General features: G+C 39.2%; 1 protein-coding gene across 1 annotated transcript in view; it reads left to right on the forward strand.

Annotated features, from left to right (window-relative positions):
- The window catches only part of TPH2 (tryptophan hydroxylase 2), a 110,951-nt gene that overhangs the window by 53,028 nt on the left and 34,006 nt on the right, over nucleotides 1–23,917 (forward strand). Inside the window, exon 8 of the mRNA XM_006146197.3 lies at nucleotides 17,483–17,609. Coding sequence (XP_006146259.1) covers nucleotides 17,483–17,609 — 127 coding nt within the window. The remainder of the gene's footprint in view (nucleotides 1–17,482; nucleotides 17,610–23,917) is intronic.

A 23,917-nucleotide genomic window follows, 5' to 3' on the forward strand; every position in this document is an offset into this window, starting at 1 on the left:
GAAATACGATTTTTCCTTTTCCAAATTTTTCTCCTTGCTCTCATCTGAAACATTCTGGGGTCTGTAAAATTGTGTGATTTAAGTCCTGGTTTCCATGGGTATTTGGTTGTTTGTAACTTTTTAAAAAATAATTATTTAATTTAATTTTATTTATGATTATTATTTTTAAATTTTACCAGAGAAAGAAAGAGAGAGAAGGGGGGGGGAGAGAGAGAGAGAGAGAGAGAGAGCAAACCAGGCCTTGATAGGGTCTTCACCTTGCAATTTTCCCCCAGCCCTGTAGCCAATCAAAGTCAGGTGTATCCAGTACATTCGGGTAGACCCAGGATGAGAACCCAGAGACTTTCATATAGTCTCCAGTTTTGCACAGTAGAGCCCCTACCCCCTGTACTACCTTGGCTGGGCTATGAACCCCCCCCATTTTTTTCGAAGAGGTATTTTGCTATAGGGCGTGTGCACTTGTCAGACACACAGAGAGACAGAAAATGAGAAATCACTCCCCAGGGACCCCTTGTTTGTATTTTTATAAAAATTTATTTTATTTTTGTAATTAACATATAATAATTGTACATATCTGTGGAGTACAATGTGATTTTTTCCCACAGAGAGACGGGCACCTTGAGCAGGGTCTTTACACCGCAACTACTCCCAGTTTCAACCAGCCCTGGGTCATGGACATGCGTACTTGGCATACTCAGAGCCTCCCCATGTGGGTCAGCCTTGTGGAGTGTTGTGTTACCACTGCACCACTGTGCGGTCCCCTGTTATGTGCTTTTATAAGAATATATTGGTGTTTTTAGTAATGGGCCCTGTGGAAGTCAAGTCTGGGCACGGTCTTACTGCAGAGCTATGAGGATAAACCAGAGCTTCACAGAGTTTAACCTTTATTCTGATGAGTCCTGTTGAGCTGAAACTTGCTCTTCCCATAGGAAACAAAGGCTCAGTGCCAAGCTTCCTGCCTAGCCAACTGGCTTCCTCCACAGTGCTATGGCCATTCTCGCTGTTCAGCATTATTACTAGTGATTCTTAGAAAATGACATGTTCTCAGAGAGCTGATCCCATCTGACTTCTCTTTCTTGCTATTTACCCCAAATAGCTCATCCCCCAGCTAGTAGCCATCTTCTTTAAGAGAGGTTTGGTCCAGAGGATACCTAGAGCCAGTTAAGATGATATAGGACTCAAATAATGACCTACGACCTGAAAGACTGTTACTCTTTTCATCCTCTAACATAGATACTTTCAACAACAACTATAACAGTAGGAACCACAGTATTTTTACTATTGTTAACAAACATGGATATATTGGCCAGCTATACATGGGATCTTCAAAAAATTCATGGAAAATACATATTACGAAAAAAATTTACATAAATCTCAAAAAAACTTATTACCGGGACCAGCAGTTAACATAATGGCTATGTTGCTGGATTCCCATGTAGCAGACCGTGGTTCGAGTCCTGGACCCGGTGACTTAAACTCATGCCGGGTGTGTGTGCGTGCATGCCCAAGATCCCGAGAGGAGAATGGAGGAGAAGGGGTTGTGGCATGGCCATCCCCCTTGGGGGGTGATTTCTTGCTTTCTGTCTCTCTGTCTCTCTCTGTCTTTCTGGCGAGCACATGCTCCCTATAGCAAAAACAAAACAAAACAAAACCAAAAACAAACAAAAAGACCTCTCCAAAAAAAATAAAAAGCAACTTAGTACCAAAAATCTTAGTACCAAAATAAACACATATTTTAATTCTATTTTTTCACAATTTTTTGAAGGCCTGTCATATGTTTTCTCTTAATAATCCCAGGCACTATTTTATTTGCTTTATTTTTACTTTAAATTTATTTATATATTTATTTACTGTGATTTTTCAAGCCACTGGATCCAGATCTTGATGCATGGTTGGCCATGGGAATACATCACCCTAACCACCTCCTAGGCTCTCTTTTAAATGTTTCATGTGGATAGACTCATTTAATACTCATTACAGCCTCAACCTCTGAGTATTTACTACCATTATTCTGAGTTTATGGATGGTGAAATGAGGTGCAAAAGTGTTGAATAATTTGCCCAAGATAACACAGCTGAAAAGTTGGAGAGCCAAGGTTTTAACTTGGGGAGTCATGCTAGCTAGCATCTGTAGACTTAACCACTATTCTATGTTTAATAGTAACATTAAACAGAAAAACTCAAAATGATATGTATGCTGAAGTTGAGTAGTTTTTTTCTTGGTTTTCTTTTTAAATTTAAAAAATTTGCTACAGAGTGCATGTGCTCGCCAGACAGACAGAGACATAGAGACAGAAAGCGAGAAATCACCCCCCAGGGGGGATGGTCATGCTGCAATCCCTTCTCCTCCATTCTCCTCTCGGGATCTTGGGCACGCATGCACACACACACACACACACTCAATATGTTTTTCATGTCACCAGGTTCCAGACTTGAACCTCAGTTAGCTATGTGGGATCCAGTGCCTTAACCACTGTGCCATGTACTGGCCCTCAGCCCTCTTTTTATTTCTTTTCTTTTTCTTTTTTTTTTGAGAGAGATTTTTGTGATAGGGCCTGCTGGAGAGACAGAGAGGCCGAAAGTGAGAAATTACCCCCTGGGTGAATGGCCATGCCACAGTCCATCCATTCTCGTCTTGGAATTTTGGGCGCGTGCATGCGTGTGCACACACACACACGTCCAGCATGAGTTTGAAGTTGCCTATTCTGAGACTCGAACCATGGTTGTCCATGTGGGAGTCCAGCGACAAAATCTTTCACCATCTGCTGGTCCCTCCATCTTGTTTTTTTAATTGCAAATTTTGTATAAGACATTTGACAGTGACAGTCTCTTCCTTTTATGTGGTGGACCTGCTTTGCCAGAACTCTAGACACTGTACATGCTGATTGGGTAGTCTAATGCCATGCTTTGTCATCCAGTCCTTGCCCAGCTACCAGGCTCTCAGAAGCACACCCTCTCCTTTGATCATCACCAGGTCACCCCACTTATCAAGAGGAGGCATCTCTCCTCTTTCACAGGGAAAACGAAGATCACACCTCACTATAGTGTAGAATGCAAAGAAGAGACTTCTGTCCTCAGGCAGAAGGTCCCTATTACTACCTGCTCAGGAATACAGGCTCCACCATCAGCTCTCAGTATGACTGTTGGCAACCCACTTAACTTCCCTGTGTGAGGGACGATGAAATAATGCTTTGATCTTGGGAGAGAAAAAAGCTTTATATAAATATCAAATAGGTTCATTCTTCCTTGGCATTTCTTAAATTCCTGTGGAGGCTGATGTGCCTCATAAAATTCCGGTGTGTCCTTAGTTACAAGATCAGTTTCTAGACCTGGACTCCCAAGTTTTCAATCATAATATTACGTCTAGCTTTGTGATGTGCCTAAAAGCAACAATAATCCCTAAGATTTTTTTTACAGAGTCTTTTGTCTCAAGAGCTCCAAGCACTCTAACAGTACACATTCTATTAAAAAAGAATCCTATACATTATTTAAAACCTGTGCATTTTGAAACCAGATTTGTGTCTAAGTGCCTGCAGGAGCCCTGTCTTTATTTGTTTAGACTGTTACCTGCAATGACTTGGAATAAAGCTTTTGCAACTCTTTTTCTCTCCTTTTCTTCTCCTCCTCCTCCTTCTTCTTTTTTCTCTAAAGAAAAAAAAAAGAACATTCAAAACAGGATATCTTCCATCACTTCCACCTTTATCCCACACAGCACCTAGGTTTGTCTTCCTTGCTTGGTGCCTGTAATCCAAAATTAGCACTCACAAACACCCACAGCTGGAGCAAATCCATATTCCCTCTGCACCCTGTAGTCAGGGAGACATTCACTATGCACCTTCAGGTATGGAAGACTGAGATGTCCAGGGAGGACTTTTTTCAGAAATGTTTGCATTTTTAAGTTGCAAGTTCAGAAGAAGGAACTCAAACTGATAGAATTTTAGGCAAGGGAGAGGTAATCACTGTACATACCTCTTCATGACTGTGTGGAGAATTACGCATGAATTTAAGGACAGAAGCCACAAGATGGAAGCGAGAGGGCATCTGACATTTCTCACATACATTCTAATTGTCTGGCATCATTTCACTCATTTCTGTGCAGCAGGCATGATTGTCACCATTTTACAGATGACAATTTCAAGGTTCAAAAGTGTCAGGTAATTTCCCTAAGGTCACACAGCTCAAAAATAGCAAAGCCATCATCTCTAGTCCAATGCCCTTATGAGACCCTAGAAATTAGGAAAATCATAATTGGGTTTCATGTGCATTCATCTCTGTTTGGAGCGATAGAGCCCCAGCATCACCTGCTCTATTCAGTTGAGTTCAAAGTAGTTATTCAGCATATCTCATGTGCCAGGCTGTTCTACGTAGGGGGAGCCAAAGATGAACACGGCATGGCCTTTGTCCTAAAGAAGCTTACTGCTTTCTAAATGATAAAATACCTTCTAAAAGGGCAAAACGTATGTAAGTGCAATAGACTGAGGTATGAATACAATGTAATGTAATGGGATTAGTAATACCTGTTAGAGATTTATGCTTTCAGTGCATTATCTTTAAGATCACCAAGAGATTGGGACCCTTATAATCTTCCTTCTATAGATGGGAGAATCCTATGTCTCTGCCGTCCAAAATAGTAAAATGTATCCATTGACATTTATGAATTAAAATTGGTTAAAGCCATACATCCTGTTCCTCAGTAGCAGTAGCTACATTTGAAGTGTTCAGTAGACACCTTACCATGTGGCTATTGGGTATTGCATTGGGTGGTGCAGATAATAGAATGTTTTCATCACTGCAGAAAGTCCTATTCGATGGCACTGCTCCAAGTAATTTGCCTACAGAGGACTGTGTGAAATGGACATAGGTCTGACTCCAGAGTATATGCAATATACTATAATCACTATATTATATTGCTTTGTTAATTTTAGTGAAATTGGGGAGGAGGAAGAAAAATTATTTATACAAATTATATTTCTTGAAGAGATATAAAAAATGGCATAGCGGTTACGGCACTGGTCTTCCACATGGCTGACCATGGTTTCAGTCCCAGGCTGGGTGGCCTGAAAATCACACTGGGTGCATGTGTGTGCATGCCCAAGATCCCAGGAGGAGAATGGAGAAGAAGGGATTGCAGCATGGCCCTCTCCCCCTGGGGCAATTTCTCACTTTCCCTCTCACCGTCTCTGTCTCTCTCTGATGAGTGCATGCATCCTAAGGCAAAAAAATAAAAACACAAAAAAACAAAAAACCAGAAAACCAAGCACTTAAAAAAAGAAATATCTGGGCCAGCAGGTGGCATATTGGTTAAAGCACTAGATTTCCCATGATCAACTGTGTGGTTCAAGTCTCAGATGTGGCAACTTGAAAATCATGCTGGGTGCATGTGCATGTGTGCCCCCAAATACCCAGAGGACACTGGAGGAGAAGGAACTGTGGTGTGGCCTCCCTTCTGGTGGGGGGGATTTCCCACTTTCCCTCTCTCTGTCTCTGACAAGCACACATGCCCTATAGAAAAATTTAAAAAGACGTATTTCAGAAATAGCGGGGAGCTAATGATATACCAGCAGAATTTCCATTGCAGTCCTGTTGTGTTCTTTTTATAAAGAATCAAAAACGATTTCATTGTTCGATTAGGAAAGTTAGTACTTGCCATTTGATTGCCCTTTTATGAAACCATAAGGAGACTTTTGCTAAGAGTTATTTAAAAATTTTGTCTTCGTTACTTTTAAGCCTCATTCCTATTAGAGTAACATAATATGCACACAATAAACATTTCTGGAGCTCAATTTCAAGAAAGATAACTATAATATCTGCGGGTCTCAGAAGAATTACAGTGAGGAAGAGTGACATCATTGGATTTACTTATAATTCCCAGGGGGAAGAAGTAAAGATTTCTTCCAGGGCAACATCCAGGTACTTGGCTTTTTAAAAAGAGGTCCACATTTGTATTTATCTATACTATGATAAGGATGTAAGAGGGAGCCATCATAAGAGCTACAAAAAATCTTATCTGGGCCAGATTTTACAGGATGCTATTTTAAATCTAAATGCCATTTATGGCCCCAAAGCAAGCACTAAGAAAAAGTTGCCTCAATACCAAATTAATTCTTCTTATCATCCTAGTGCAGTGAAAACAAACTAAGTCACCCTCCTGCAATGTGTCCCGGTGTGTTATCCCAGATTTCTTGCATCTACCCACCAAATGTTGTGTGAAAGCTGAAAAAAAAATTACCCTATTTTGGCTCCCAGCTCGTCCTCCTGCTTCTTTTCATCAATGCAAACTCTCCACCCCTCCCACTCATCTTCCTTCCCTTCTCTTCATGATTTAGCTAAAGTGTTGGCTTCTGTGCCATTTAGAACGAACACAATCTATAGAAATATGTTTTAAAAGACAGATGCGCTGATTTGGGATGGAAAGCAAATGTTGGATGCTCACTCACTGCCTCTTAAAGGCTTTAATTTACAGCAAAAATAAAAAGGAGTTGTTCAACATGTAGCACGAGGAGCCAGCTTTGAAAACTGATAAGAGGAGAAAAATGCCAGAGTCATTTTGAATTTGAACTGAACAACCAGGACCCGTATTTCCCCGTGGCAAAATGAAACGATGGCAACTTTCTTAGAATGATTTAAGAATTCCCTGCAGACATTTTGCTCAGGCCCCTTTGTGGGCCTATTTCCACAGGCTTTAGAATCCCCCTAACAGGGCTTATCAGAGACGATTCCAATTTAGAGCAGCAAAAGTTTAGTGTCTGATATCAGCTCTGGCTTTTTTTTCTTTTTCCCTAAAAAGGAGACATGATGTTTTACTGTGTTAACAGTTTTGAAAGGTCTTACATTTCCAGTGAATAGAGTGCTTTTGTAAAAAGGGCTCTGAAAAGCATTATTCAGGCAAAAATGCATCAAAGGAATGGGAGTTGAAAAGAGAAAAGTTTGCCGATGTAGCGATTGGAGGCCGCATGTACTGACAGGTGCAATTATGGCCAAATAATTGAATCTTTTAAGAGCGATCTGGTGAGATAAGGCAATAGTTGTGACTCATATAAGAAACCTATTCATAATTAGGTACTCAGGGTCTTGTTGTGCATGATTCCCAACCCATGCAGGGATCTCAAACTACTTTACACGCAGGATAAAGCAGCAGTGGCACTAGCACTTTGTGAAAAAGTGTAAGATAGCATAATTACAGCCCAACATACCTTGTTTGATAGAAAGATTGGAGAGAAGACTTTGTAGTCTTGCATTCTTCCTGAGACTCCCCTAGTTTGAATTCAGTCCCAAAGAAAAGAGTAGTGGTCAACACAGTTTTGAAGTCCTTTGGTGTCAGAGAAGCTAAAGAAAAGGTAAACTTGGGACCAGAAATTAGCGTAATGGTTGTGTCTCTGCACTCCCATGTAGTCGACCGTGGTTCAAGTCCCGGAAGCAGTGGCTTAAATTCACGTTGGGTGTGTGTGCATGTGTGCCCAAGATCCCGAGGAGAATGGAGGAGAAGGGATTGCGGTATGGCCATCCCTCTGGGGAGTGATTTTTTGCTTTCTGTCTCTCTGTCTCTCTCTGTCTTTCTAGCGAGCGCACGCACCCTATAGCAAAAACCTCCACCCCCCCCCAAAAAAAAGAAAGAAAAGGTAAACTTTGAAGTTAGTAAGTTGCTTTTATTAGTACAGTTAAAAAAAAAAAAAAAAAACCTCTTTTGAGCCAGCAGGTGGTGTTGTAGTTAAGATGCTGGATTCCCACATGGCTGGCCATGATTCAAGTCCCAGACCTGGTGGTTTGAAAATCATACTGGGTGCATGTGCGTGTGTGCCCATCATTTCTAGAGGGGATTTGATGTGCCATTCTTCCTGGGGTGGGGGTGGTTATTTCTCACTTTTCCTCTGTTTCTCTGCCAAGTGCACATGCCCTATGGCAAAAATCTAAAAAAGAAAAAAAAAAAAAAAAAAGCCAAAAAAACAAAAAAATTCCAAAAATCTGACTTTGACTAAAGTTTCAGGCATTTCAGTTTCCTTTGTCTAATACGTGCCTTAGCCAAAGACAGTGAGATGGAGAACAATGCAAGTTTTATTTCTGAAATGTCCCATCAAAGTTATAAAAGATAACCTTGTTCCTGATTTTGAAATACAGGTTCTTAAATCCTTGGCCCAGTGAAAGTGAGCTTACTGTATATACTACATCCACACTTTGTTCAGGAATCTGGGGGGGCGGGCAGTGCTTTCTCAGAGTCTCTGTGGAGGTAGAACTGAGAGGAGTGTACAAACTGGGGAAATATACCCCAATCTTTTCTATTTATAGCAGAGCAAAGGGCATCCTTGAAGTCCCATGAATGATTCTGGTAGGTATCTTGCTTCAGGCTTTCATTTTTAATGAAATAATGTAACTTGCTCTTCTGTATTGTACAATTTTTCCTCCAAATTTACAATACCGTATATCTTCCTCTATGTGTAGCTGGATTCCTATGTCATTGTAATGCTTTAAAGTATCTTAAATGGGTTAGTGAGTTGTAGGTTTCTGATAATGACACCTCAACTTAAAAATCCAGGGGATAGCTTCTTTGCTACTATGGAGAAGTGACTCCTTGATGTCTTTGGAGCTCCTGAACTTGCCTTCCTTTAACCTTTTTATTGTTATTATTATTATTTTTAGAGATTTTTGTTACAGGGTGCTTTCACTTGCTGAGAGACAGAGAGAGACAGAGAGACAGAAAGCAAAAAATCACCTCCCAGAGGAGATGGCCATGCCGCAATCCCTTCTCTATTTTCTTCTCAGGATTTTGGGCATGTATGCACATAGGCCCAGAGTGAGTTTTTATTTATTTATTTAAAAGAGTTTATTGAACAGACAGTGATTCATGAATCTGGCAACTAAACCACAAGCAGTATGGATTCCAGGAAGTGGGTGTTGAGGGGAAAACTTTTATAAGGTGTTCATGGAAGCAATATAACCTGGAAGGAAGTGCTAGACAAGGTCTAGTTTTCCATCTAAGACACCAGTCATATTTTGGTTCATTTCAGGTTTTTTATCATTTTTTCCTTATTTACCATACATGGCTGCACCTTCAGAATTGTACCACAATTTAAGTAATAGAAAGCATTCCATTCTTAGTATACCTCATTTGGTTTGATGCTCATGTCTACCTTTCTTAATTGTTCTTCTGTGTCATTAGTTACTTCATCCCCGGAATGAAGAACTCTTAAGTATTCTATAGTGACTTCAAATTACCTACATGAACAGAACGAACTATGAGAACCTTGAAGCTTTTTGATAGCTGTGCCTCCCCTCCCAGTTTTGCCAGCTCCATCGTATTGTCCCAAGCAAAATCTTCTGTAGCAAAATCTTATACTTCCACGTCTAGGTTGCTCAGTCTTCCTGGGTCTTCCTTTTCTTTTCCTAAACCTATCCTCTTGTCTAAGATTCTCCCACTCTTCCATCAATTCTCATTCTTTACATTGTCAAGGGTGAATTCAGGATTAGTCCTTTGCAGAAAGCCTCCCCTTATGAATTTATCCCCAAATCCTCTTCTGTATTCCTCTTAGAAACCTCTCACTTCATCAGATCCACCCTTTGTGCACCCTCGTCCTTCTGGGCTTCTCGGCAGCATTTGCTCTACGGAGCAGCTTCCCCTTAGTGTTCTCTCCTCCCTTGGCTTCCCTAACAGGATCTTCTGAACTTCTTCCTTCCTCCTTGACTTCTTCTCCTGTCTCTATCTCCTGTCACCTCACCATGAGAATTCTCCAATGATCTCCTTGGGTTGAGCAGACTTATTTACCTGCAACACGTGATACCTTCCTCACCTCCCTTTCACTGTTTGTACTATTTCTTTTTTTTCTTTTTTCATTTTCTTATTATTTTACATTCCCCCCACATTTTATTGATTCACAGAATACATTAAACTAAAACTATAGACAAAGCTAGAATCTAGTTACAAGTGCACTGTAATTTTTTTCTGAAACATTTTAAATTAATTAATTAATTTACATTCATTCCCTGAGCATTGTCACAGCCTAAAAAATGTGATTTCCCATCCAAACTATACTGCATAATAGCCTAATCATACAGGTTATCATAATTAATTTTCCATTTCTAGTTTTGTATATATACATGTATATATATGTGTGTGTGTATATATATATATATATATATATATATATATATATATATATATATATATATATATATATATATATATATATATATATATATATAGTAATCTAACTGCTTTCAATAGCAAGTTTAGCTGGTATGTACACATCTGTGAATACATGTCTGACTTTAGGTGTGAAACTCTGAGTAGAATGAGTATACTATAAGGTAGCACCTAGCTGATGCTATAAAGCTTACTATTGTCATTAAATAGGTATTTTAATATATTTTTACATTTTAAGATAAGCAGTTTTAGTGTTAATAAATCAAAGAAATGCTAAGGAACTTTACTTAAAACTTAAAGCCAGGAAACAGGTTAGGATTCTGTTCAAATAATAGGTATATGAACCACTGGCAGCTCAAGACTGGACAAAAATCCTTAAAACTGGAAAACAAAGCCTAGAAGAAAATCAGCAATGTTTTAGTCAAAAGTTACAAAATGTGATTTCACCCGTTCAGTCTCATGTACTTAATCTATTTTCTGTTGTGGTCTGATCTTCCTGATTAAATTCTGGGATATAATATTCGACTACAGACTTGTCCCTACAATTAAGTTGGCCATTTTCTTAGTTTTTGAATTCTTATTTCCATGCGTCTGTATTTAATTTTCCTGATACCGCACTCCCTTGAGAACTTGGAGATCTGGTCTGGTGTTGGTAAATTCTTTCAGGTTTTGTTTATCTGAGAATATTCTTGTCTTTTCTTCCTGTATGAAGGATAATCGTGCTGGGTATAGTATTCTTGGTTGAAATTGCTTTTCCCTTAACACATTGAATATATTTTCCCATTCTTTCCTTGCTTGCGTTGTTTCTGATGAAAAGTCCTCTGTTATCCTGATGGAATATCCTTTGTAGGTAACTTGCCGTTTCTCTCTTGCCAATCTTAGTATCTTATCTTTGTCTGTGGTTTTGGTCAATCTGGCTATAGTATGTCTTGGAGAAGATCTTCTTGGGTTGATTCTGATTGGGATCCTTTGTATTTCTTGGAAATGGATCTTTGAGTGCCTCTCTAGGTTTGGAAATTTTTCTTGCAGGATTTCGTGGAATAGATGATCAATGCCCGTATGAGTCTCTTCACCTTCTGGAATACCAATTATCTGAATGTTTGGACATTTGATGGTATCTAGTATTTTTTGTATATTATTCTAATATTTTGGACCATTTTCTCAGTCTTCATAGTGGATTTTTCTAGGCCAGCGATTCTGTCTTCTACATCTGAGATTCTATTTTCTGTGTGATCTAGTCTGCTTTTAATACTTTAAAGGGATATTTTGACTTCCTGTATTATAGCTTTCATCTCTGACAGGTCCATTTGATTCTTTTGTAAAGTGTGGAATTCCTCTTTCAGATCTTATGAGAATTTCTTCACCTCCTGGAACTCGTCAGCTCCTTTCTCCTTTCTCTTCTGCAGTTCATTGTCTCTCTTCTTTTCCATCTCTGTTAGCTTTGTCATTATGAATATTCTAAAATCCTTATCAGATATTTCTATGAGTTTCATTGTACTGTCTGAGGTGTTATTCTTTTCCCTTGGAGGAAAGGTACTGTCTTGCTTTCCCATATTTCTTGTGATCCTGCGGTGATTTCTCGTCATTGGATGGATGATGCATTTCTTCCTAATTCTTGAAATTCAATCTGAGCATTCAGAAGCAAGCAGAAGGAAGTGATCTGCACTCTTTCTTCTGTTCTGTTTTCACTCTTCATGCATCAGATTCAAGGTGAAGAGAGGAATATTCTGACCCTAATCATATTCATATGGTTGGAAACTGTTCACTTGGACCTGTCTAGACACTTAGTGCATAGAGGCTAATCAGGAAATGAATAAAGATAAAGAAAAAAGGAAAAGAATTAAGAAGAGCAAAGAGGAAGAAAAAATAAAATGAAAAAGAAGAAAGAAAAAAGAGTATAAAAAAACCATAAGATTATAATTTTAAAAAGCAAAAAATGAGAACTGTGTGGCATGCATGTGTGCTGTGTGAAACCAATATTTCACAGCTGAAGTATGTCTACATCTCAGGATAGGCTTGGCTTGGGTTGTGCCTTTCCTAAATGAAGTGAGGAAAGGCACCAATTAACACAATAAAGGAGAGGCTTGAGAGCCCAGAGAATACTTTACCTTTAAAAAAATTAAAAAATTAAAAGACTCAGGAAGACACAGAAAGACAGAGAGAACTGGAGACAAAGAAACAGGTAACACTACCCACTAGAAATAAGTGAGGAAGAAGTCTCAGCAGAAAATCTTCATTTTAAGTCTCTGAAAGTACTAGTTCACAGCTGAAGTTCAGGATCCATGTGATGTTTCATCAGTTTTTAAATGTAAAAGCAAAATTAAAATAATAATAATAACAACTTGGGCCACCAAGTGGCGTGGTGGTAAAGGTGGCTGGATCCCATATGGTCAACTTCACAGTTAAAGTCCTGGACCCTGCAGCTTGAAAAATGCACCAGGTCCATGTGTGTGCTTGCCTGAAATCTTGAAAGGAGAAATGGAGAAAAGAGAATTGCAGTGTGGCCATCTCCCTGAAGAGTGAGTTTGCATTTTCCTCTCTGTCTCTCCGGCAAATGCATATACCCTCTAGCAAACAATAAATAATAACCTTAAATTGCTAATGATGTGAGTGAATAGACATAAATAAAGAGGTCTCTTCTTTGTCCAATCTTGCAATGAAGAAAATTACAAAAATATGAGGCTAGCTGGTGGCATGGTGATTAAGGTGGCTGGATCTCACACGGCCGCTGCATGATTTGAGTCTCAGATCTGTGAGGCTTTAAAAACATGCTGGATGTGTGTGTGCATGCCTAAAATCCCAAAAGGAGACTAGAGGAAAAGGGATTGAGGTATGGTAATTTCCCTGGAGGAAGGGGGTGCTCTCTCACTTTTCCTGTCTCTCTCTCTATCTATCTATCTATCTATCTATCTCTCTCTCTCCTCTCTCTCTCCAACAAGTGCATATACCTATAGAAAACTTAAAAAAAAAGAATGAAAAGTACAAAAATATGAATCCAGTAGAAAAGTCAATCTTCCCCATCCATTTTTGATTTAATAGGTTTTTATCTCCTTCTTTCCCTCATGGCCAAACTATTTCACATTTTCCCAAGCACTAACCAATAAAAGCAACTAAATCAGAAACTTTTTAGAAGATAATATATTTTGGGGTCAGACAGTGATAAAGCATGATGCTCTGTGAGACATTCCCACATGGAGAAGTTCCCTGTTCAAGTCCAAAGACCTCCCCAAGTACACAGAGCATGCGTTTGCCCACAATCTGAGACTGGCTGAGGCTGGGGGGATACCACAGCATCAGGACCAAGTTTAGCGTTCTCTCTCACACATGTTCTCTCTCACTCACTCATGGAAGTAATAAGCAAACTATTTTAAAAAGGGGAGAAATATAAGCCCTGTTTTGAGTGGGTTTTTTAATAACAGTGTGCTCTGTATTTTGATAATGCTAAATTAGAGTTTGGCTAATGTCCAGAGCGAGACAGGACCTTAGTGAGAAATAGATAGGGCTTATAAACTGTTGATAATGACATGTATGGTATTCTCAACTGGATTGGTCTGGGAGGTGTTTCATGATGGGCAAAGTATTTTTACAAGCAAAACGAAAATAGCAATTGACTGTTTTATAAAAATAATTAGAATAATAAAGATAATGATTGGGGAAAACAGAAAGGATATGGAATGTTGAAGTGGGGAGATCAATGTCCCTGTACTCACTGACGTGCATGGCATTCCCCTTTGAAGAAATAATGTAATACACTGTAAAGTTATATGTAATCCAATGTAATATGAAGAAGATATGATGATAAAAAATAAAAAATTAAACAAAAAAAAAAATTAAAAGTCAAAGGGAGACACAGTGAGACAGAGACAGATGGAGATGGATGAATAAATAAAACTAAAAGTCACAGACACAGTGAGACAGAGAGAAACAGACAGAAATGGAGAGAAAGAGACACAGAGCTATCCCTACCCACCAGAAGTGAGTCTAGAGGGGGAAGTCTCAGCAGAAAATCTTCCTTTTTGGTCAAGGAAACCAATATTTCACAGTTGAAGTATGGAATCCATCTCAGTCCAATGTGAGTTTTAAGCCACTGGGTCTGGGACTCAAACTGAGGTCTACTACATAGGAGTCCAGTAATGTAACCTAATGCTATTTGCTGGTCCCTCCTTTTATCTTTTTAATTGCTAACTTTTCACTCTATTTTTTCTGTCAATAAACTTTTGGACTCCATTAGTACCAAGGTAGGTAGAAGAATGTCTTCTGTATCAGCCTTCAAATATTTAACAAGCTGCTCAAAAGTAAATCTAGTATTGCACCAAGAATCTACCAGCACTGTAGTCATGATGTATCTTAGTCTCTTCTTATATTGTGAAGCGCTAGTACAGTGCCCGGCCCATAGTCAGTATCCACAATAAATTGTTATTGTAACTTCTGCTCACCTGATTTGTTCATGTTGAGCCAATACTTACCATCTTTAGTATTTTTTTTTTTTTTGAGTTTGACATCTGTCCTTATTTGGAATTACTGTTGCCACATCTTCTGCATGGTATCAGTAAAAATGCTTTAGTAGTGGGTCATCTGAAAAGTCATGACATATTTGTTCTATGCAAGAATGCATCATGACTTTTTTGATGACCCAATATTTACATTATGGGCCACAATGGAGGTATTCAGGCTTTTCCATGGATGGCCACTTGATTTAAATTCCATCACTGGTGCAGGTCGCATGAACTTTTACAAAAAAATGATTTTAAGAGTGAGTTGGGAAGTTCCCTCTGGCATAAAAGTACTAGACCTGTAGCTGAACCAAATGTACGTGGGGGAAGGAATTAGTTATTTACCTTTTACTTACCACCTTTTATTATTAACCAATATTATGCATTATACTTGGGCAGCTCAAGACTGCACAACCACTTCCAGTTTGAGTTTTAAGTGCTAGTTGCTTGAAGCCTGCTGGGAGAACCCCTGGTATCAACAGTGATGACGGTGGGTTCCAACCTTGACTGTGGGCCATCATCACCTGGAGAGCTCTAAAAACCCTTGCTCAGGCCTATCTCAGAGCGCCTTTTCAGATTGTTCTTAAGCAGGGCCTCACCATTTGGTATTTTTAAAAAGGCTCCTCAAGCAATTTGGTGAGTTGAGAACTACTGAGTGGCAAGAAAGAGACTTAAATACCACAGTTTAATGTATGCTAACCAAATTAAATTGGTTAAACACTCTTCTTACAGTGAAGCCATGCCTCCTACCTCCTTTCTTGTTTATGCCATACCTGCAGATTAAACAACAGAGAAAGAGCAGAGCTGTGGAGTCAGGAGAATTTTTGTTTCAACTATTGTCTGTCTTACTAAAAGTATGACCTTGGAAAATATTCTTATCCTTAATGAATTTTAGTTTCCTCATTTGTCAAATGGAAATAATAAGGCTTCTTCGGAAGTGAAGATTAAATTAATAATGAAGAATGGAAGTATTTAACACAATACCCAGTATGTAATAAGAGCTCAATGTATTATTCTCTTCCATCTCTCTTTATTTTTCATTCTCTCTCCCCTCTCCTCCCCTCTCTCCCTCTTTGCCTGTCTTTCTTCTTTTCTCGTTAGGGAAAATGAGGAGCTTGGATAACATTTAAATTTCTCTTATGCTTGAAAATCCAGTCGGTCTTATTTCTGACTCAAGCAATGTGACCAGAGAATAACCGCTACATACTCTTTTCTAACAAATTAAATTTATGTGCTAAAAGAGAAACTATTGACATACAGTTGGCAAGGGATGAATTTGGAGTTTCTTTTATTATCCTGTCCACATACATATTCCCACTTGACTACCTTTCAACCTGATATGTTTATGCAGTGGTCAGCCAAGGCTAGGGATGTGGTTTGGGTTGTGGAAACAAGGTTTTTTTTTTTTTTTTTTAATTGAGTGATGCCATCTGTTTCATATGGGCATCAATCTCATGCCTTTGACCACCATTCACTTGCTTTATACATATGAATATACAGTGTTCTTTATGCTTGTAATAATGGTGGGGGCACCTGGCATTTATATATAGCACCTGTTTGAAATGATACACTCGAGAGGAGCACAGGTGAAATCAGAGACATCTTTCAATTACTATCTGGTTAATTATTTTATTTATTTATTTATTTTTTGTCAAGAAAACAAAATGTTTCTGCATCTCGATCCATTCCCAAAGACTCATAGGGGAATTCATTCCATTGTACCTTGGTGTCAGGGAACCATTCATTATTCATGACAATGACTCAGGAAGGCATGTGCCTTGTTTTATTGTGACACATACCTGTCCTTTGCTCACTTGTCTGGTGCCAAATGGAAGCTCAGGCAGTTGAGAGAGGTTCCGAGCTTCCATTATTACCTATTTCAGGCCAGCCAAGGCAGAGAACTGGGAGATTCTTCCAATGCACTCTCTCAAGGGAGTTGTTTGTGTTAGACTAGATAAATCATCTATGGAAACAGTCACTTCCATGAGGACAATATGATCCTTGGATGTTTCCCAGTGCCTCGCAAACTGTAGCAAGGATGCAGTGCAATTGAAGGACTGAGAGAAGTGTTTAATAAAAATCATAACAAGCTAGATTCCAATTTTTGATTCATCACCATCTATAGCCCAAATCAGCAAACTTTTTCTGTAAAGGACTAACTAGTAATTATTTTAAATCTTTGCAGCACTTATAATCTTAGTCAAAATGACTTAGTTCTGCAGTTGTTGTCAAAGTGGCCCTAGACAATTCATAAAGGAAATCCTTGACTCTGTTCTAATAAAACTTTATTTATAGATAGAGATAGTGAGTCTGATTTGGATTGTAGTTGCAGTTTGCCCACCCGTGATCTATAGGACCTCACACTAATAAGTCACTTTAATTCTCTAGGTTTATCTTGAGATGAAAACATGTAGTGTATATCATAAAATACCAAGTGCTTATCATAGAGTAAGCATTAAAAATATTATATATAGGGGCCAGCAGGTGGCATGGCGGTTAAAGGTGCTGGATCCCCATGTAGACAACCACAGTTCTAGTCCTGGATCTGATGGCTTGCTTTTCTCACTCTCCCTTTCTCTCTCTCTCTCTGGTCAAATTAAAGAGATAATAATGACAAATGTAATTAAATAAATAAATAATTCTTTTAAAAAGATCATATATAATTTAAGATGCTATGATTATAAGATGCATCTGGATTTCAGAGATGTCGATATATGATTAAAAAGTCTTAGATTTGATAGCATGTGGAAACTAATTACTGTTACTGGGTTTTCTCTAGGATTTCAAGTCTTGTTCTACCAGTGTTGGTTCCAAGTTTCTTGTATAACATGTCTTTGTGATGTTTTTCTTGTCAGAGACACATGCCACGAACTCCTGGGACATGTCCCACTACTTGCGGATCCTAAGTTTGCTCAATTTTCACAAGAAATAGGTCTGGCATCTTTGGGAGCATCAGATGAAGATGTTCAGAAACTAGCCACAGTGAGTTCATTTTCAACTTAAAAAATGGTTCTATTTTTGTCCAACTGAAAAGAAAGCTTCAGAGTTATTGTCTATGAATCACAGGTAAATGTCCTAGAGAGAGCACAGTGATTTTTACCATTTCCCATATTGTGTTTTTTTGAAGCAGAATGAGTTCTTGGCTTATTGACCACCGAAGTGCTTATATCAGGTTTGGGGACTGTAAGATCTGTCACAGTGGCTAAGCTGACAGGTCATGTTGCTATGAAAAAAAGCAGCAGACAATACATACATGAATACGTGTGGATGTGTTCCAATACAGCTTTATTTACACAACTGGTGGTGGATCATATTTGGCCTGTGGGCTGTAGTATGCTGAGGTCCATAGAAATATTAACAGTAAGGGGAACCAGCAGTTAGCGTAATGGCTATGTCGCTGGACTCCCACATAGTCGACCGCGGTTCGTGTCTCGGACCTGGTGGCTTAAATCTCATGCCAGGCGCATGTGCGTACGTGCCCAAGATCCCGAGAGGAGAATGGAGGAGAAGGGACTGTGGTGGTGTGACCATCCCCCCTGGGGGTGATTTCTCGCTTTCTGTCTCTATGTCTCTCTCTGTCTGTCTGGCAAGCGCACGCGCCCTATAGCGAAAGGGCCCACCCCCCTAGAACAAAAACCCCCCCAAAAAAAAAAAAAAAAAAAAGAAAAAGAAATATTAACAGTAAAAGATAGACATTCATGGTAAATTAGGAGTTGTACCTAGGAATACCTCTTTGATTAGTCTGTATGGTTGTGATCAGACATAATTTGAGTCTGCTATAAGAAACTCAGAGTGAACAATTATTCTAAGTACAAAACCAGAAAAAGATGGAATAGATTCTATGGTATAAAGGGTTTTTTAAGAAGTTCAAGGAAAATGCATATTACAAAAAAAAAAAAAGAAAAGAAAACCCAAAAAAACTATGCCTGGATTTGAAATATTTTGCACCCAAATAAACTTGTACTTTAACTGCATTTTCCCACAAATTCTTTGAAGTCTCCTAGTATCAGGAAGGTTCTTAGGAGTAATGCTGGCTGCTACCCGTAAAGGGCTGAAGAGTCAGATCTAGTAAACTCAATGGGCCTTATGTAAACCCCATTTCAAAGAACCCTGAAAAGAAAGCAAGTTTAGTGAACTCACTTACCTGAAGAATCCAGTCAGCCTAAATGAGTAAAGCTAGCATGGGAAGAAAAATTAGATCTTAAATGGCATGTAATTGGCACAGAAATGTATCATTGGCATATGAGCTATTCAGGAATGTTCTTTATTCCCATCAAAAAATAACTTTTCTCCTAGATGAAAAAAAAAAGCCCTTTAGTGTATCCTTTGTTTCTTACTTTGGATAGAGATATAGGAACCAAGAAATCATTCTCTACTACAAGAGAAACATCAATACAAAAGCCATCTAAATGGCAATGACTCTTGGCGCCTTTATGGTGTTGAATACGAATTAGTTAGGATTTTGGTGAATTAGGGAAAGAAAGTCCCTTGTGCAACAGAAGATTGCTTCTGAGCTTTTACTAATGGTTGTCAGATGGGATAAAGGCTTTTTGTTGACAGATCTCCTAAACTTTTTTAAGAGATATTTTTGCTATAGGACATGCATGCTCACTGGAGAGACAGAAAGTGAGACCCCTCTTCCCCCCTCAACCTGAGGGCTGGCCATGCCACAATCCCTTCTCCTCCATTCTCCTCTTGGGATCTTGGGCATGCACATGCACAGGACCAGAGTGAAGTTTAAGCCCCTGGGTCCAGGACTCAAACTATAGTCGACTAGGTGGGAGTCCAGCAATGTAGCCATTACGCCATCTGCTGGTCCCTCTCCTGAACTTTTGAGAAAGACTCTCATGTGTATTGTATCTCATGTGCATTGTTGGCTACTTATATTTTATTGTATAACAGAATTATCCTAAAACTCTGTTGCTTAAAACAGAAAACATAGTTTCTATGTTTGGAAATTTGAGAGCAGCTTAGCTGAGTGGTTCTGGTTCAGGGACCTTCATGAGGTTGCAGTCAGGATGCAGCCTGGGCCTTTAGCTATCTTCAGGTTTGGGAGTCTGCTTCCAGGATGGCTCACTCACATGGCTGTTGGCAGGAGACCTCAGTTCCTCACCATGTAGACCTTCATGGGCTACTTGAGCATCCTTATGGCAAGTCCATTAGCTTTTTACACAGAAAGTAATGAGAGACAACAAGAAGAAATGAGAGAGAGAGAGAGAGAGAGAGAGAGAGAGAGAGAACAAAGAGAAAGCTCTAACACATTTTATAGCTTGATAAAGTGCTATTCATGTTGGTTATACTCTATTCATTGGAGGGTACTCACTCCAGCCCACACTCAAGAGGAGATAAATTAATTTCCATCTTTTGGAAAAATGAGTGTCAAAGCATTTGTAGATTACCACTTCATAAGTCCCATGACTTAGTTCTCAAACCTGCGATTTTGCTTTAAACTTCATGTTTTGGAACATTTTCTATGCCTTTGAAATTTCTTTTATGCTGTTTTCTGGAGGATCTGAGGGAGAATCTGTTCTTTAAGTTTTTCAGCTTCTAGAGGCTGCCCACATTCCTTGACTCATGGCCTCTTTCTCAATCTGTAAAGGCAGCGATGTTGCATGTCTCTGACCTTCCTTCTGTCTTCATCTGGCCTCTCTTTCACTAAGTGTGGATAGGAAAGGTCTTTTGATTCTCCGAGTTTACGTGATTAGGTTGGAACCGCCTGGATAATTCATGATCATCCTCCCATTTCAAGGTCTAGGTCTGGGCCATTATTGTGTTGCTAAACAGAAATATCTAAGACTGGGTGATGTCTGAAGAATAAAAGTTTACTTGACTCACAGTTCTGGTGGCTGAAAAAGGCATGGGGCTAGCATCCGGTTCTACGTTATAACACGGCTGACGGAAGCAGAAAAGGAGGGGAGAAGAGGAAACAGACTTTTCCACTTCCTCTGTTTGTATCCCCTATGCTTGCAGCCAGTTGAGGGATAAATGCCCATTTTGTAGGTGGGTCTTCTTCTTAAAGGACTTGTCATCTCTTAGTGTTATTTCATTAGGAACCAAATTCTCAGAAAATGAACTTTCGGGGGACAAACCTTATTCAGAACATAGCATTCTATCTCTGGCCCTCAAGGTTCATTTCCTTTTTGTATATAAAACACAAATGTCTCCTTCCAATAGTCTCCAAAAGTCTTTATCTATTCTAGTACCAACCCCACAGTCCAAGTTCTAATTCTCATCTGGGTCTCAGACAAACTCCTTCTAGCTGTGAGCCTGTAAGGTCAAGAAAACACAGCATTTCCCAGACGTAAAGATAGAGCCAGCATAGAATAGAAAGACTCCCATGCCACGAAAAGGAAGGCCCCAAGCAATTTTGAAACCCAAAAGGTAAACATTCAATCTTAATGCTTGAGAACAATCTCCTTTGACAAAATGTTCCACAACCCAGAGTGGAGTTTAGGCCCCCGAGTCGCTGGGGGCCCCATCCCCCATGGCTTTGCTGATTGGACTGGTCCTACTTAGAATCTAGTGCTTGTGCAATAGCTTTGGCAGGCAGTCTCTACAATTCTGAAAACTTGAGAGCAGCCCTACCATGAGATCCCACTAAGCCTGGCCCTGGTTTATTTTCTCTTCTTTGATCCCAAATTTTGCTTGGTACTGCCCTAGTGAAGACTTTCGGAGGTTCTGCCTGTGTGATGGTTTCTGCCTGACTGTCTAGGCTTTTCCGTACATCCTTTAAAATCTAATGGGTGGAGGCTGCCATTTTACCACAGCTCTTGTGGCCTCCGTGCTTGCAGAACTAGTGCTACGTGTCAAATGTCCACAGGAAGGTCAACCTGCCTGCAATCTTGCAGTGGCTTTGACAGTTAAGCAAACCAAAATGAGTGTAAATCTGTAGGAGATTTTAATGAGAAAGATTTCAAGTCTTTTCTAAATGCGGGAAGGAGATAGGGTGTGTCTTACCATGGTTTTGCCTAATCTTCTCATTTCTCTTCTCTTAATATTGCTGGGGGCCTTTCTCCAACTCTCTGTGACTTTCTATCAAAATAAATATCATGCATATATGACGGAGGACAGAGTCACATGTGAGGAGGTGAGAGATTTTTCCTGAAATGATATTAAAACTGTGATTGATGTCTAGAACCAACTTTCATCCCTCAGTTACAACAAAGCGAAAGGAAAACCACCAGGAGATGGTTTGAAAGAAAACACAATTAGATTCCAACCAGGTAATTCCAAAGTTGGCTTTGAAATAAATGACCTGTTGGATAACATGCACATTATAATGACCCTTGAGCCATACACTGAAGCTCAAAGACCAATTTAATTGCCTAGTTGAAAAGATTTAGAGATTGTGAGTTAAGGCCTTACGAGGAGAGGTTAAAAGTCCTTTAGTGGGGGAATAGTGGTGGCTGCCTAGGCCAGATGAAAAATGGAGGCTTTATTAGCTGATTTTCTTAGTCATTTGCATTAACTCGCCAGAAGAAATACTAGAGGAAAAATGAGGGATGAGATGTACCAAAGAAGAAAAATCCATAGAGAGGACAAATGGGAAACTGTGGAAATCACTATTTATGCAGAACAATGAGACAGGCCATATTACTCTTTTACTCTAGGTGAGATATATATTATTAATGACTCTGTTTATATAGTGCCTGTTTTTCCTTGTTTGGTGAATTTAAGCACTTATGAAAAAGAGAGTCATGCCTAGTGGAAGCAGACACTTAATAACTCTCCGTGATATTCTGTCAACAAATCCATCTAAGGAAGAAAACAACCTCTACCAGACTAATTGGCACTGCCAAACCTGTTTTGTCCTAAGCTGCTTTTGAACTTCTGGGTCTGATTTTCAGAGGGACCAGGCTATAATGCCTGTAGCTATTGTATTTCCTTCCTATATTTCTGCATGATATTTATTTTGACATTTTAATAATGCTCAGTTTGGAGAATGAAGGCATCTCCACTGTTTTATGTGGGCAATGGTTTCTATGCCCCGAGAGCCATTTAAATGAAACTCTTTTGTATCTGAAGAAATTGATGATGATGCTTGGAAAATGTATTTCAAATGCATTGTTGTACATGTAAATAATTTGCCCTCTGGTAGATAATGAATAAGGCCACTGGTTTTGGCAGCTGTACTCTTTTCACACTCATTATAGATGCCCAAGGTCTGTGCATGATAGATATGCAAAAATATTTCCAAGAAGCCTGCTTAGAGTGTGTTATAATTTTGACACCAGCCATTTTCCACAATTGCACTGGCTAAACTGGGTTTAATAGATTAGTGTGTACATTAGGGGTTGTAAACTTAAATGCCTCCAGTGGCCAGGTAGGTAGCAAACATGTGTGAAGCAGCCTGATGTAAGATAATAAGGAGTTTTACAGCCTGTGGTGAACTAGAGAATAGGCACTATTTCTAAGGTCTTTTAAATGCAAAACTGAAATGAAAACAAAAGCTTCATTGGCTGAACCAGAACTAAAAACTCCTGGTTGTCAGCCACATTACACTATACCATTCTTGAGGGACCAGCCCATGGGACAGTCATCTAAATATCACATTGGATGTTCTCGGTCCCTGTTTGCTGGACAATGCAATATTTTCCCCAAGAAAAGATGGCTCTTACAGTGTTCAGTGTTCAGTAAAGATAAGGATCTTACTGCAGGTGAGAAGTAACTAGTTTTGAATGATAACTTTAAGCTGCTCTAAACATAACCTTCATCCATATGTACTGAGCACGTGTTGAAGATTTATTTAACTGATTAATGAGGGAAAAGCAGGTGGTAAATTAAGTTCAAAGAAGAATTTGAGAGACTGAAAGTACACAGCCTCTGGGAGAAAGAATTCTAGAATAAGAAGCGAAAGGGTTTATGCTGTCTTGGGCAATAAAACCATCACCTTGAGGTTATCTTTTCTACAAGGCAGAAATCACTTGCATGGCTAGTGGACAAAAATAATGAGCAATTTATCAATCTTCACAAGTTAACATTTAACTTTACAGAGGGTGGGCCTTAATCAATACTAAATAGAAAGTGGGACAAAGATGTTATGCCCCAGACCAATGTTTTTCAAACAAGTAAGTCTAAAATGAACTAGGGATCTTGTTAAAATGCCAGTTCTGATGGAGTGGGTCTGTGGTGGGGCCTGTGAGTCAGCATTTCTTACAAGATCCCAGGTTGGGATGCTGCTGCTGGCCCAAGAACCATTTATTTATTTATTTGTTTGGTAGCAGAAGAAGCTGGTGACATTTTGTGACAGGTGGCCCTACTGGACAGACAGTGAGTATGTCTTTCAAAAA

The sequence above is a fragment of the Tupaia chinensis genome, unplaced genomic scaffold, assembly GCF_000334495.1.
Source record: "Tupaia chinensis unplaced genomic scaffold, TupChi_1.0 Scaffold000168_1, whole genome shotgun sequence".
Classification (NCBI taxonomy): domain Eukaryota; kingdom Metazoa; phylum Chordata; class Mammalia; order Scandentia; family Tupaiidae; genus Tupaia; species Tupaia belangeri.